This window comes from Mercenaria mercenaria, chromosome 9, assembly GCF_021730395.1.
Source record: "Mercenaria mercenaria strain notata chromosome 9, MADL_Memer_1, whole genome shotgun sequence".
Taxonomy (NCBI): Eukaryota; Metazoa; Mollusca; class Bivalvia; order Venerida; family Veneridae; genus Mercenaria; species Mercenaria mercenaria.
Genome location: NC_069369.1, coordinates 2,899,146 through 2,914,939, shown reverse-complemented (window position 1 = coordinate 2,914,939; position 15,794 = coordinate 2,899,146). Strand labels below are relative to the sequence as shown.

Here is a 15,794-nt window from a genome sequence, read left to right as displayed (position 1 = left end):
TGACGCTCATCTGATTTTTTGTGTAATAGAAATATTGTCTTACCCATGATTTTCTAAATCTAAAAACGGCCATCATTCTTGCAAAAAGCAGGATAGAATTATGTTTCTTGATGTACAGCGTCCGCTTATGATGGTGAAAAACTGTTGCAAGTTTTAAAGCAACAGCTTTGACAGTTTATGAGAAAAGTTGACTTAAACATAATACTCAACCAAGAAAATGATTTTTCTAAGTCCAAAAGGGGCAATAATCATTGCAAAAAGCAGGATGGAGTTATGTTCTTGCTGTACAGGGTCAGCTTATGATGGTGAACAAGTGTTGCAAGTTTCAAAGCAATAGCTTTGATAGTTTAAGAGAAAAAGTTGACCTAAACATAAAACTTAACCAAGAAATCTGATATTTTTTAAGTCCAAAAGGGGCAATAATTCTTGCAAAAAGCAGGATGGAGTTATGTTTCTTGATGTACAGGGTCAGCTTATGATGGTGAACAAGTGTTGCAAGTTTCAAAGCAATAGCTTTGATAGTTTAAGAGAAAAAGTTGACCTAAACATAAAACTTAACCAAGAAATCTGATATTTTTTAAGTCCAAAAGGGGCAATAATTCTTGCAAAAAGCAGGATGGAGTTATGTTTCTTGATGTACAGGGTCAGCTTATGATGGTGAACAAGTGTTCCAAGTTTCAAAGCAATAGCTTTGACAGTTTAGGAGAAAAGCTGATCTAAACATAAAACTTAACCCGGCAATGCCGACGCAGATGCAGACACCGATGCCGACACCGCTCAAGTGATGACATTATAACTCATCACTTTTTTTCCCAAAAAATCAGATGAGCTAAAAATGAAAAATGTGTCACAAATAAGTAGATTGTAAGAAATTTGAGTTACTGAAATTTTTTTTTTTTTAATTGTTTACATTCGTCTAGCAAAAGAACCTACTGCGGTATGTTAACCTGGACTTGACAATAAAATGGCTAATGTGGAAGTTTGAATTCTCACACTGTTCTGACAGATATGATCATAATATTGATGTTGAAGGTAATGTCATGTTATCCCCCTCTGGCTTAATCATGACATCGCTCATTTCCGAGCTCAAAATACTTACCTCCCTTGAAACTTCAGTAATTTTTATAATGATGTCTTAATACAGTCACAGACTACAAGTTTAGTATTCTGCAATTTATACCTTACACTGGTTTATATCCTACACATATAAATATACTGACTTGTCACATCAAAGTGATGGTAAGGACACAGGCTTGACACAGGCTCATTAGCACCTGATATTAACATCATCTAATTGGTTAAAACACAGATGACTAATTAGCAGGTGACTGCAATCAGTATCTAAAACCAACACTTCACCTCAAATGTACATCATACAGAAGGTATAATAACCTCAAATAAAGTTTCTACTTTATGTTACCAAATGTTATTTCTGAAACAATGCTACAATTGTTGTGTAGCAACAAAAAATGATAGACACTACAGCATAAATGTCTATGTTCTACAATGTTTCCTTTCTTATCATTTGCAAATTATCTAGTTAAAGCGGTAAAAATAGCACAGTTTTAGAAAACTTTTTCCTACCTCATTTGGATTTATGAAGATGTGTACTGTATCATCTGTATCTTGGATATCCATAAAAGCATTCTCATTTAAATAACCTAACATCCCTGGTACTGAGTATACAACCCAAATGTATCCTTCAATTATTATATCGTTCAACCCTGTCCCTCGATATCCTATCTTGTTATCTAAATAACTGTACACAACTAATCATACTTTAACACCCCTGGACCAAACTGCATCAACATGGGCGGTTTTCTTATTGATTCACTGACCACTACATCAACTGTCCAATCAACAAATGCTTTCCATTACATCCATTACGGGGCTCCCTTTATTATCTGATAATTCAACATTAATATCCATGAAAACCTATTTCCATTTAATTGAGAATTTTTCACCAAAACAACATCCACTGAATCAACTGTTCATTAATAAATCTGACAAAAATTCATCAAATAAAAACAAATTTTTAACCAAATATAAACAAAACGACTAAAAGTCTATAAACGTCATAACAGCGTGTCTTTAGAATAGCAACAAATGTCGTTATAATTGACAATGTTAACATCTAAGCTGCTAGTTGACCAGATGTCAGTAACCAAAACAGCAAAACAGTCGGACTGTCAATTATGATGTTGCCCCGATAATCAGTGTGTCCCCAAGACTTCTCTTCACCTGTCACATGACAGGTGACACATCAAACTGACCAATCAGAAGGCACAAAACACATGTATCAATTTGTAATGATGTCAGTGCTAAGAATCAAACCTAGGCTGTCCTAGTTATAACATCGCAGAGATGAAATGTTTACAAGTAGCTGTACAAATAAAATAGCTTGTAATCACATCTTTAATGCAATCAAACTAGACAAGTGTAGGATAAATCATAAAACGTTAAATTTAACTTAATGTTAAGTTTAATAACTTTTAATTTACTTCAAAATTTTAATGAAATAGTATAATTAAGATAAAAATTCAAATCTTTTAGCACTGTTAAATGGTCTACTTATACCAGTATATATGAAGAATGTGTTTTAGTACCATTTTATTTTATGTGTTTTAGTACAGTTTTTTTACATGAACATCAGTTTGGTGGTTTTGATTACTAAATTGGTGTATCACGTTCACTGCAATGTCCTCAACTTCCCCTTCGGTGGCTTACAATGATTTACAACACTCAACAAACTCATCTGTCAAACTTCACTACCTATGTAATTTTTTATTCAGATATAAAATTTTTTTTGGCTACTTCACAAAATTATGTTTAAGTCCTTTTAAAATACAATTTACATTTTTTTTACCTTTTTAAAATTATTATTTTCTCATTACGTTATAAGTTAATATATTCCAAACTGACAAGTAATACACCCACTACCTGGGTATTTAACTGCAGCTCTTTAAACAAATCTAGAAGACGTGGAGCCATCAAACCTTCTACCTCCATTTGATACCTAACATTAGTTGCAATCTAACACAGAAATCATAGGTTTTCAAAAATTTCAACAAAAGTTTCTGTAACACTGTATCAAAATTTTCAAAAATGAAATCACTGATTCAAGCGACAATCAGTGAAAAAGAAAGGGCACTTTGACCAGTGTGTCAACTATAACATTTCAAAGTAAATTTGTTTATGACCCTGTGTGCAAATAAAGTCACAAAAACCTCTGGCCGCAAGATTAATAAAACACTTCGAAACATTTTGACACCACTTGTATTAACATAATCGATGTTACATTTAACTGTAATAAATAAATTCAAAGGTAATAAAACAGCTAGGGCTGCAAAAGGAAATGGCTAAGTTTGTGAGTCAACAAAGTTTCTATATTTGAGGTCATGAAAAGCAAGTCAGAGGTCTATTTTGTTTAAACGGAATTTGTACATTTGAAATTTTTTTAAATCTGTCCTGATAAAAATAAAGAAGTTTATCTTTTACAGATTGTCCCTACAGATGAACAGCCCTTACAAAGAGGTTGTTAAGTAGCATGTTCATACTAATTGACTTGTCTTTGTAAAACATTGAGCCACTAATCAGAAACTGCCTTTGTAAATGTGGGAGACAGTGAGTTTAACTAGGAGTCATATTCAGAGACTCACTTTGTTTTTTCAGCTCCAGGAGATGGTCATTTAATATGACTCAGACTGTGAGACTGTACAGTAATTTTATTTCCAATTTCAGAGACTGCCTTTTTGAATGTTAACAGTTCCGAGAATTTATCAGCCAATAATTATTCAAAGGTTCTGGGAGATTGTTATTGTAAACAATATTCTTTATTAACTGTTAATTCGTTCCAAGGGAGATCACTGTGCATTCATTAAAACACTGACTCAATATTCAATTTCAGATTGGGGGATTGTCATTACAAAAAGTAAATTTATATTAAGAGGTTACTGAGAGACTTGTCATCTCAGAGACTGTCACTGTAAATTTCATTCAGTTCTGGAAATTGTAATTAGCCACCATGAACAGTGAACCCAATATTTGTAAATGTAACTAGTTCTGTGAAATAGCCATCATGAACAGTGAACCCAATCTTTGTAAATTATCTAACTAGTTCTTTGTGATTATAGCCATCATGAACAGTGAATCCAATCTTTGTGAATGTAACTAGTTCTGTGAGATAGCCATCATGAACAGCAAATCCAATCTTTGTGAATGTAACTAGTTCTGTAAGATAGCCATCATGAACAGTGAACCCAATCTTTGTAAATGTAACTAGTTCTGTGAGATAGCCATCATGAACAGTGAACCCAATCTTTGTGAATGTAACTAGTTCTGTGAGATAGCCATCATGAACAGTGAACCCAATCTTTGTAAATGTAACTAGTTCTGTGAGATAGCCATCATGAACAGTGAACCCAATCTTTGTAAATGTAACTAGTTCTGTAAGATAGCCATCATGAACAAAGAACCCACTCTTTGTGAATGTAACTTGTTCTGTGAGATAGCCATCATGAACAGTGAACACAATCTTTGTGAATGTAACTTTAAGATAGCCATCATGAACAGTGTACCCAATCTTTGTGAATGTAACTAGTTCTGTGAGATAGCCATCAAGAACAGTGAACACAATCTTTGTAAATGTAACTAGTTCTGTGAGACAGCCATGAACAATGAACCCGATCTTTGTAAATTATGTAACTAGTTTTATGAGACAGCCATCATGAACAGTGAGCCCATTATATGTAAATGTTATCAGTTCTGTGAGACAGTGAATCCATGATTATTTGTGGAATTAGTTCTTGTTGTACCTAATAGATTGTTTTACCATCAGTTTTGATATGACGTTTCCTTTCAATATAATTAAAATGTCAGTCCTTTTCTGCCAATGCACACCTACTTTTTAACTATTATTCATATCTGCCTTCAAATGGATTATTCACTCTTCCTGTAAGTTAATTTATACAAGTACTAGCAATAATTACTGTACGAAACTGAAAATAAAGTATGTTGATTGTTCATTTAACCACATTGACCATCTATCTATTCATAAATAAAAAACAATTTAAATGACAGTAACTAGAAGGTATGTGGGTAGTGAGCAAGTGACACAAGCTTTCTGTATCAGTCTCGGAGGCAAATCAACATCAAACAATTTTATTTATCATCACTATATATTTCTCATCATACCCTATCTGTGTATCAGGTAACCTTGAGTTACACCTTTCAAATAACCTTTGTCACTTTACGTCTACAGATAACAGCAGGATGATCACTGATTATTTCTCTGTATTTTGTTTTTAAAATTTCCCATAAGGAAGTTGCGGCAGCTACAAACGAATATGAAAGTAGCTACCAGTTTTTTTTTTATCAAACCTGGCTTGAGGGGAGCATTAGCCTTTATCCTTTCAGTATAATGTATGTCTCCTCATCATCAAAGCCATAACACATCATCAGAAAAATTATTTGTTAAAAAGTCAGGATTTTGAAAACAGAATGCAGTGCAAACTTTCGATAAAAGTTAACTGTTTTTTTACATGGTACTGAGACTTCAGTGGCTTACACTAACTGATGTTGTCAGTTTGGTGACCTTGTCAATTAAAAATTAAGTTCAGTTGCATCTTACTGTTATATTCCTCTTTTATGGTAAAAGATTGGCTATTTCAATATGATTACATATTCTCATGTGTTATTTTGACATTCTTATCTCATTCATAATTCATAACTGAACTTGTGGTATCCAGTAGCAACCAGACAATGACAAAATGTACATAGACTAATTGAGTTCACTACCTTAACCTTTAGCCTGCTAAATTTCTAAAATGGACTGGTCCATCATTCAATTTGGGCAATACCACTTATTATTCAAAGGGGTGTTCACTGAAAATTTACTGACTGAATAGCGAACAGTGCAGACCATGATCAGACTGCATGGATGTGCAGGCTGATCTTGGTCTACACTGGTCGCAAAGGCAGAATCAATCGTGTCCAGCATGGTAAGGGTTAAATCATCCTCCGAGTCTAATACTGAAATCATGAACATTTAATGGACATACCATGTTATTCAACAGTTCTTGATTGATACTGTAAAAATAGTTCATGAACTGTTCAAGGACATCTCTAAATTCTTAAATGTTCATGAATTATTCATGAAAACTATTCAAGAACTGTTCATGTTCAGAAGTTCATGAACTTACTTTAAGAACTGAACTTGATCATGCAGGACCTGTTCATGAACAGTTCTTTACAAGTTTGAAATGTTTGTGAATTCATGAACTACATTTCACAGGGGATATGTATAAAATTGATATTTATTGAAAAATGAAGAAACTTGTTGTGCCTTTTACAATACAGCACATTATCTGTAGGGCAAAAACAACCTTTTATCAAATATGCCATCAAAACGATAATTTTATAGTGAATGGAATATCTGTGTGACAAATAATTTATTTTGCCTATGGTAATTCATTACAATCAAATATTTATCGCCTACCATTAATACACATAAATCTCGGTAAAAAAATTAGTCATCGCCAAAGTTGGATGCGTAATGTTCATATCGTTTAACAGTTTTGTAAGCATTTTCTTCCTTTTTACACAAAAATAACACCCCCGTGAAAAAAATAACAAAAAAAAAATGGTCAAGTAAAGATCAACATTGGTATCTAATACCTGTTCATTGAATAAAATATAATTGTCAACAATTGTCGATGATACCGATGGCATTGTAATAAAGATATTTCACAGCAAATTAATACCAACATTAATAATGGGTTCCTTAGCCCAAATATTTGTGGTGATCGTTATTCATTTATATTTGTTGAAAATAATCGTACTCTATCATTTTTCAATAAATATTTATTGAGATAATATCAAATCTGAGTCATATTGTTCTAGTTTAAAAAGTTCAGGTCACATGTTATTTAAAAAGATTTAAAAAGACTTCACAGTTGGCGCTAAATAGAATAAAAGAAAGCAAGATTAACTTGGATTTAAAAAACAACATTCTGCATAATTAGCAACAATCTTGTGGTTGAATCTAGAATGAAAAAGTAAAATGCAAAGTAAATTTTAAATCCTAAATGGTAGGATTAAAATCGAGTTTACCACAACAGGTGTAATAAATATAAAAATCCTCTGTAAACTAATCTACAAAATAGTTATTTAAGGTAATAGACCCGTACACACAATTGTCAATTTCTGTTTGAAAATCCATGTGCGTGTGATTGCTGAAAAATGCCAAAGTAGAATACACAGAGAATATGTAACCGCATGGAAATTGCCGAGCGCTACCTTAAAAGAAATTTGTTATCACAAAAACATTTTTGCTTAAATAAATTGATATTACAATGAACTAGCCTATGTAAAGTGTAGGTGTGACAACAATATAGAATACCTGTTCCATTTCCTCCCCGCCAGGCACAACATCTCGTTTCCGACCAAACAAAAATCTCCACGCGCTTTTGGAGCATCTCATCATTGTTCGAAATATTAAGTTAAACTGTAACAATAAATCCTAACATCTCCGAGTAGTAACAATAAATCCTAACATCTCCAAGTAGTAACAATAAATTCTAACATCTCCGAGTAGATCGAAACTATACTATATTCCCAGTCTTCACTCATCATCTCGCTTGGTCAAACTTGCTCTTGTCAAGTCCGGTAATATGCAAATACATGCATCTCAAAATTCATAGAATTCCTACATTAATTAATCATGCATACAGACAACAAAATTGACACAACAGATGCACAGAAATAATAGACTATCAATTTCCAGCCAGAACAAATCTCAGGATGAAAGTGTTACACGTGTTTGAAGAAGTAAGATCCCTACGACCAACCAAACAAACCAAGAGACTCCACACAGGGCCACAAATGAATAGGCAAACAGAATGCAGCTTCCAGGAAATTAACAAACCCACTTTATTATCTGTGTGAATATCCTTGTCAATGTGTTTTATCATCAACAGGAACATTTTTTATGACCTAACACAACATGATAAAGATGTAACCTTAAAGTATGTCAACAGATCCAAGTACTGGGTAAATAGATCAAGTTGAAACAATGCTTCTCCTGGTCCAGACTCACTTGCTAACAATGCTAACAATGCTAAACTACAGCACCGCAATGTGGAGCAATATACACCAGAAAGTATTACCTTTGACCCCTAAGTGTGACCTTGTCCTTGAAGCAAGCCATCCGAAACATGCCCTCTGCATGTTGTCTCCATGTGGTGAACATTTGTGCCAAGTTTCTTTAAAATCTTTCAAGCAGTTCAAGAGTTACAGAGTGGACATGAAACAAGGTCATATGACCTTTGACCTCTAAGTGTGACCTTGACCTTCAAGCGAGCCATCCAAAACATGCGCTCTACACCTCATCTCGATGTGGTGAACATTTGTGTCAAGTTTGTTCGAAATCCTTGAAGGGGTTCAAGAGTTACAGAGCGGACATGAAATTGCTAACGGACGGACAGGTGGCATCATAACATAATACGTCCCTTCGGGCGAATAAAAAACATATTGTACCAATCATGGGATGATGCTTAAAATAAATAAAATGAGTTGGTAAGGATTTCCAATATATCACTGGATAAAGGATCTGAACAAACTTCCTTACAAACAGGATTAGAGATTAAATACTACCGGATATGAATTAAGAACACAATAAAATTTTCTCTCTAATCACCATTAATACATCACTATTTCCAAAGGAAGAACACTCAGAAATATCACCTCAAATCACTCAATTTCATGTATAAAATAACAATTATTAATAATCCATCAAGTTTTGAAGTTCACGCAGCAATATTACTTAAACCTTTAACTTTGTTTTTCACCTGTATATATATCTAAATTCACTCCTAATATCTACATGATCTAACCAGTATTTTGATCCCTTATCAACATTTATCATATATAACATCATAAATCAACATATACTTTCCTATTATTTGCCATATACAAACATCACCAAGAAGGTAATCAGCTATACGGAGTTATGTCACTTGAAATGTGGGCTTTTAACCCTGCAATATGTCAACTATATTCACCATAATTCACTTACCCTGTGTTGAATCAGGTCCAATCACTTGATATCAAAGTTTTCTAAAGTTTCCAATTACAGTAATGTAATCAAATATAATACAGAAGCCCTTAAACTTTAAGTTAAAGATTTTTTATACACTTCTACTCCATTTTAGGGACAAACTTTGAAAATACGTCTTTATTACACGAACCGGTGTTGAATGACATATGAAAATCTAAGGGTCAAACCTTGATCGTGGCTTATAAAATCCACTAAGAAGTGAAATGGAAGTTTGCACATCAATTAAAATTTACAGAGTATACTGAAGGAAGTGTGTTGGTTGCTTTCTGCTTGTTTTCATTCTTGGCACTCAAAGATATCAATGTCTGACACATTGTAATTAATCAGTGAACATGTGCCCTAAAAGTGTTTTATTGCACAGGCAGCCACTGATAGCATTCATCCTGTATACTAAATGTACCATGGCCCATTAGCACCATATAAATAACAGTTATCTTCTAGCAAACATTGCCTCCTATTGGTTTAAGAAATAAAAAAATAAAAAAAATCTGAAATATTTCCTGAACTGCAAACACATCACCTTTCTTATTCATAAATAATCTTCAAGTTATGATTTGATTCAGCCTGTCTGTTATGCTTAAAGATTCAGCCATTTTGTTATTTAATTCAGCCTGTTTGTTATGACTAAATATTCAGCTTGTTTATAATGATCTGATTCTGTCTGTTATGCTTAAAGATTCAGCATGTTTGTAATTTGATAGTCTGTTTGTTATTGTTAAAGATTCAGCCACTCTGTTACTTGATTCAGCCTGTTTGGTGTGCATAAAGATTCAGCCAGTTTGTTATTTGATTTAGCCAGTTTGTTATTTGATTCAACCTGTTTGTTATGTTTAAACATTCAGTCAGTTTATTACTTGATTCAGCCTGTTTGTTGTGCTTAAAGATTCAGTAGATCTGTTACTTGATTCAGTCTGTTTGTTATGCTTAAAAATTCAGCCTATTTATTATGATTTGATTCAACTTGTTTGTTATGGTTAAAGATTCAGTCTGTTTTTAGCTTGAAGATTCAGCTCTTACTATTTAATTCAGCCTGTTTGTTATGGGTAAGATTCAGTCTGTTTATTATGTTCTGATTCAGCCTGTTTGTTATGCTTAAAGATTCAGCCTGTTTGTTGTGCTTCGATTAAGTCTGTTTGTTATAGAAGCATGCACGAAACTCATCTTGTCATTTCAAAACCCTTCCCTGAAGAAAACATTTAGTACTTGTGTGTTTAAATAGGAGGTAAACTGGCAGGGTTTCAGAATCGAATCTACTTTGCCACTAAGCCTCTAAAATGCTTGCTTCCAACCCTATGAAATCTGTCTATAATTTCTTTTTAAATTTTTTTTTACAAGTTTACTTTATCTTCTCACCCTGTGTGTTACATTTTCTGGAGTCTTTTTACTTTTATCACGAGTTTTGTGTTCTTCGATTCAGATTTTATTTTTTTCACAGGTCTTACAAGCTTTTGTTTTACTGATCAACCATGTGCAACATTTTTAAAATTTATAATGTATTATCCAACTTGTGTGTGCATTTTCATATAAGGAGCCAGGAAATATATTCTATATTTCATTCTCTGCAACACATTAAAAACAACGACAATTCTGCTGTTTAACATAATATTTAAAAAATTTTTAATTACGCATGAAAAAAAATGTACAAAATAAACTGGATAAAACTATCAACAGTAGTCATTTCATCTAAAACTATAATTACATAAATGACAATTAGCAGTGTCTAACCTGCAGAAGGACGTAATTTCCAGCATCTTCCATTGTCATCTTTCGTTTGGCAATTATCCCGACACCATTTTAGGAAAACTAAATCCTGACCTCTAGTCAAAATGAAAGCATACTTCTGTCTAATGAAGTATATGTATATAAAGTGTATGGTAATTAAAGGCCTCAGGTATATACGATATATAGTATTACACCATTGTACAGTTACGCTCTACCTGGTGGCCCATTCAGTCACTTCCGATTAATAAAAGTACACACGAAGTAACCCTCAAAAGCTGATTCCTTTTTACATTTACAAAATTTCAAGTAAAAGTAATATTTGGTCATTAGAATTAAAATAAACATCAGAATTGTCTAGTGTTTTTGACCATTAATCTAGGTTATTCCAATGTGTATATAGCATAAGATAAACTTAAAGGAAAAAAACATATACGTAATATTTATGAAGCATTAACTTATCATGATATTGTTTGTTATTGCATATTTTCAAAATATTTTCAAAACTTTACAAATTTTGGATTTGTTAAAATAATTATTGATAACAATGTTGAATCTGTTATGTATATTGAAGGACAATAAAGTATCTGTCTGTCCGTCCATCTGTCCATTTCATCAAAATAACGTATCACTGTATTTGTAACATTGTAATCATACCAGCCCTTACTTGCTCTAACAGAATTAAATGAATAAAAATGTCACGAACAGTGATAAAACGATTTCTGTAGCTTTACCATTTATTTCCCTCTTACATGTCTTAGGTGAAAATATTTTCATAAAAATTTGATAAGTGTTGTTTTCCTTTGCTGCAGGGCTAATTGTAAATAATTGAAGTATAGTATTAAAATCTGATATCAAAACTAAATATGTTTCATGAAGATTTAGTTACATATCATGTTAATTTTGATACAGAATTCTAGCTTAACTTTTATCAACATTTTTACAAAGGATTAGGAAAACAATGGCACTTGTCTACATTCTGTAAGAGATTGTGGGAAAGTTAAAGATTATACAAGTTGGTGTATTCAAATGAAATCGTGTGATTAAAAATGGTTTACAAAATAATTACTGGGGTACTGATGTTTCAAAATTTTATGATTTCAGTTCTTTAGTTTACGTGTTTCTGGACACAAACACTTTTTCACTGTTTTTGTTTATATCTTCATTTTCTCTCTATTACATAACTCTTATCCTACAACTGAAGAACACAGCAATGTTGAGTTTATGTTGGATAATGTCAGGAATCAGACTGTCAAATTTTCAGTTACTGACACTAGTTGCACTGCAGGATCAAATAAAACATAAAACTGAAAATATGAACTAGTCCCTCTTTAAAAGTTTAAGTTTTTTTCATATTATTGTACTAGAAAATTACTGAAGCAAGCATAGGAGCAATCACTTACAAGAAAGACAACTCCTGCTCACTTTTTTTCATTATTTAATTTTGTCTGAAAGAGTTTTTTCCCTTTACATACAAAAAAAAAAACTCTACTAAATTGTATTCAAGAAAGTCTTCAATTATCTCCAGTAATAATGTGCATTTTGCATGTGAAAAGATGTTAAATTGAATTCTAATGACAACTTTTTCTGTTCAAAGTGAAATGATGTAACTGCCAATCTTGTCTGACATGCAATCTCTAGCTATACAGTAATTATTTAACCATTAAAATGTCATTACACTGCATCATGTAACTAACAACACATTTTAACCATGCATTTATGAATTTAAATGATATGATCCGAGGGTAAAACCTTTTACAAAATCCTTCTCTCCGTTAAAGTTATGTAATCTGATAGAAAATAATCTTAGACTGAATTGCTAATTGAAATTTCTTAGGCAGAAAAGGGAAAGTTTTTTAGTTGAAGTGACATTTCATAGTTATATACATATTTCTTACTGTAAAATATGAAATATTATAAACTAGTCAAAAAGTCAATTAGCTGCAAAAAAAGCCCAAAAAACTACAGCTGCTTTTGAGAAAAGCACATGTCTCCCACAACTGCCTAATCATCTGAATAGTTATGTATGCACCAATACATGTATCACTGGCATCTTTTCGGTAATTCAAGGGCCATAATTCTGAAGTGCCTGGGCCGATTTGGCTAGTTACCGACCTTGGACGAGGACTTATTGTCAAACACATTTTGTTCAAGTTTGGTGAAGATCAGAATGATGAGATCTGTTCTGTTCAACTTAGAGTGCGGACAAGATTTGTGACGGACAGACACACACACACAGACACTTGCACCAAGGTGTGATGCCAGCATGGACTGCCTGGGTGAGTACAATAGCTTGGACTATTCTTAAAATAGTCAAGGTAAAAAGTAACATCCAACTCTTCCCCTTAACCAGACCTTTTAATACATGTGTACATACATTCTGCTAAAAGGAAAAACTATTTCAGCCTCTAAATAATAAATAAAGATTTAATCAGCACAAGTTCAACACCCAACCATGTATAGCGTGTTTTGAACTTTGATATGTGCATCTCAATATAAAGTAAATGTAATTAATGTTGAGTTGAGTGTAATGTTCTGAAAATAAAAGTGACCTTCCTGTTGTACCAATGTGCGCAGTATTTAACTATCTACATAATATTATAGTGAAATAAGACTAAATATTTGTAGAGTGTAGCCCATCCCAACAACCCTGTTCAACCAGTATCCAGTGCATTCAATCCCATCCCACTCAATTCAATCTTTGGGTTGAATCTCATCCCCTCAGTTGTACCAGTCTGCAGTGTATCTCATCCCAGTCAATCCATTTCCATCGAATACCACTATATCCCTCCCATCATGTCAGTGTGTATCATCCCACTCAATCATCCAACTCAACCTAAATAGTCTCCGTCAAATACCACTCTATTTGTCCCGTCATGGCACATGTCAGTGTATCTCATCCCGCTCCATTAAATACCACTCTTTCCCTTAAACCAGGTCAGTACTTCTCATTCAACTCATCAATCTAGTCTCCATCAAATACTACTCTAAGTTCCTCCCATCTTGTCAGTGTATCTCATCCCACTCAATCCAGTCTCCATCAAATACCACTCTAACCCTCCCATCATGCCAGTGTATCTCATCCCACTCAATCCAGTCTCCAAATACCACTCTAACCCTCCCTTCATGTCAGTGCAGACTCATCCCAATGGCGTACCCTATCCCAGCATTATCCAGTGTATTCTGCCTCAGTATAAATCATCTCACTTAATCCCATCCCTAGTGCATTATATCCAAGAGCAAGTGATATACTATATATACCATCTCATTTAATCCCATTCCTAGAGTATCCCATCCCAGCATAAATCATCTAGTATATCTAATGTCTCACTTAATCACATTTCCAGTGTATTCTATCCCATCAAAAATTGTTTAGCATATCTGACCGCTTAATCCCATTCCAAGGGTACCCTATGTCATCAGAAAATGTTTAGTGTGTCATATAATAATCCATCTCATTTCATCCCATTCCCAGTGTATCCCAGTATAAACTGTCTAGTGTATCAGACAGCCCATCTCATTTCATCCCATTCCCAGAGTATCCCAGTATAAATTGTCTAGTGTATCAGGTATCCTATTTCACTTTGTCTCTATCCCAGTGTATCCCAGTATAAACTGTCTTAATGTACCAGACATCCCATCTCACTTAATCCCATTCCCAGTGTATCACAGTGTAACAGCTGATATGCAGTTGCCTTGTTCTCATACTGTATAACAGTACTATCTAACATACTATTGTACATGTCTTTCAATACATTGAAGTTACTGACAGTAATATACAAAGGAATTCTTGTAGAAAATGAATAAAATACCAATTCCAGATTCTTATGTGTGACACAATACAGAAGAAAACATACTGTGTAGTGAATTCCACCGTCCATACTATAGTAACTATACACAATGTGCTAGTTGCTCACCTGAATAATTCGATAACAACCACATTTGTATTTCCGACAAGTCATCTGCAAACATGTCATAATAATTATGGTAACAGTTACCTCCTCATTTTAAAAAATAACAACTTTTTACCACATATTTTATGCATAACTTCCTTTAAAATGCATACAATTTTCTTTTTATACTGCTTTCTTATAAAATTACCTGGAGTTCCTAAGCTACCTGTCCAGATTTCTTCCCTGTTGACCAAAATCACCCATTGTTATTGCATGAATTGTCTTTATATGCTTTGTCATATTTATAAATAAAACAACAATAAATCGCCACATAAAGGGTATCACTGACAACAATTGGCGACTGTTTGGAATCATAGAGTTTTACATACAGTTAGATCATGCATATTCATTACTAACTTCAATGGTATATAAGAACCGAATGGCTAAATATGTATTGGGATAAAAAACACCTTCAACGCCGGAATTTTATCTTTTGTCCATCTTTGTATATTTTAATGATTGCATCAATCATATATTTAATTTGTACTTTCAAGTTTATTTTTACCCGTTAATTTCTTACAACAAAAGACAAGAAAATCTCTTTCCAACTCCTGGTTTAGTCCTGATATGACAGGCCAGTTTTATAGCCGGTGTCTGCCTGGAGAATGTGAGTTTCAATGCTTTTCAGGAAAAATTTGGTTATACTCAGGATCCACATTTTGCCATACATTTTTTTCTTTTCTTTTACCACAGCAAAGTTAACAGACCTTTTCAAAATTGCAACAAAATAATTGCATGTGCATATCTGCAATATTGCATGTGACAGATGTCATGAAAAAATATGTAATTGGAGGATCCCTTTAGTGTATCTACTGACAGAATTGCAGATGGTGGGGTAAGGAAACAGTAGATACACCCCCCATTCCCACCCGCAGTGAACTAATATTAAGTGTGTCATATCTATTTTAACCACATCACCGCCTTGTGGGTGCAGACGTTCTTCTGATTTTTTTGTCTCTGTATAATGGAAATGTTTATCTAAGTCCAAAAGGGGCCATGATTCTTGC

General features: G+C 33.3%; 1 protein-coding gene across 12 annotated transcripts in view; it reads right to left on the bottom strand.

Annotated features, from left to right (window-relative positions):
• LOC123546371 (leucine zipper putative tumor suppressor 2 homolog) overlaps window positions 1–15,794 on the bottom strand; it is an 83,981-nt gene that overhangs the window by 17,604 nt on the left and 50,583 nt on the right. For 11 of the 12 annotated variants that reach the window (XM_053550708.1, XM_045332578.2, XM_045332575.2 and 8 more), the window contains one exon: window positions 14,752–14,796. The exons of the other annotated variant lie outside the window; for it this stretch is intronic. In XM_053550708.1, coding sequence (XP_053406683.1) covers window positions 14,752–14,796 — 45 coding nt within the window. The remainder of the gene's footprint in view (window positions 1–14,751; window positions 14,797–15,794) is intronic. 12 annotated transcript variants of the gene reach the window in all.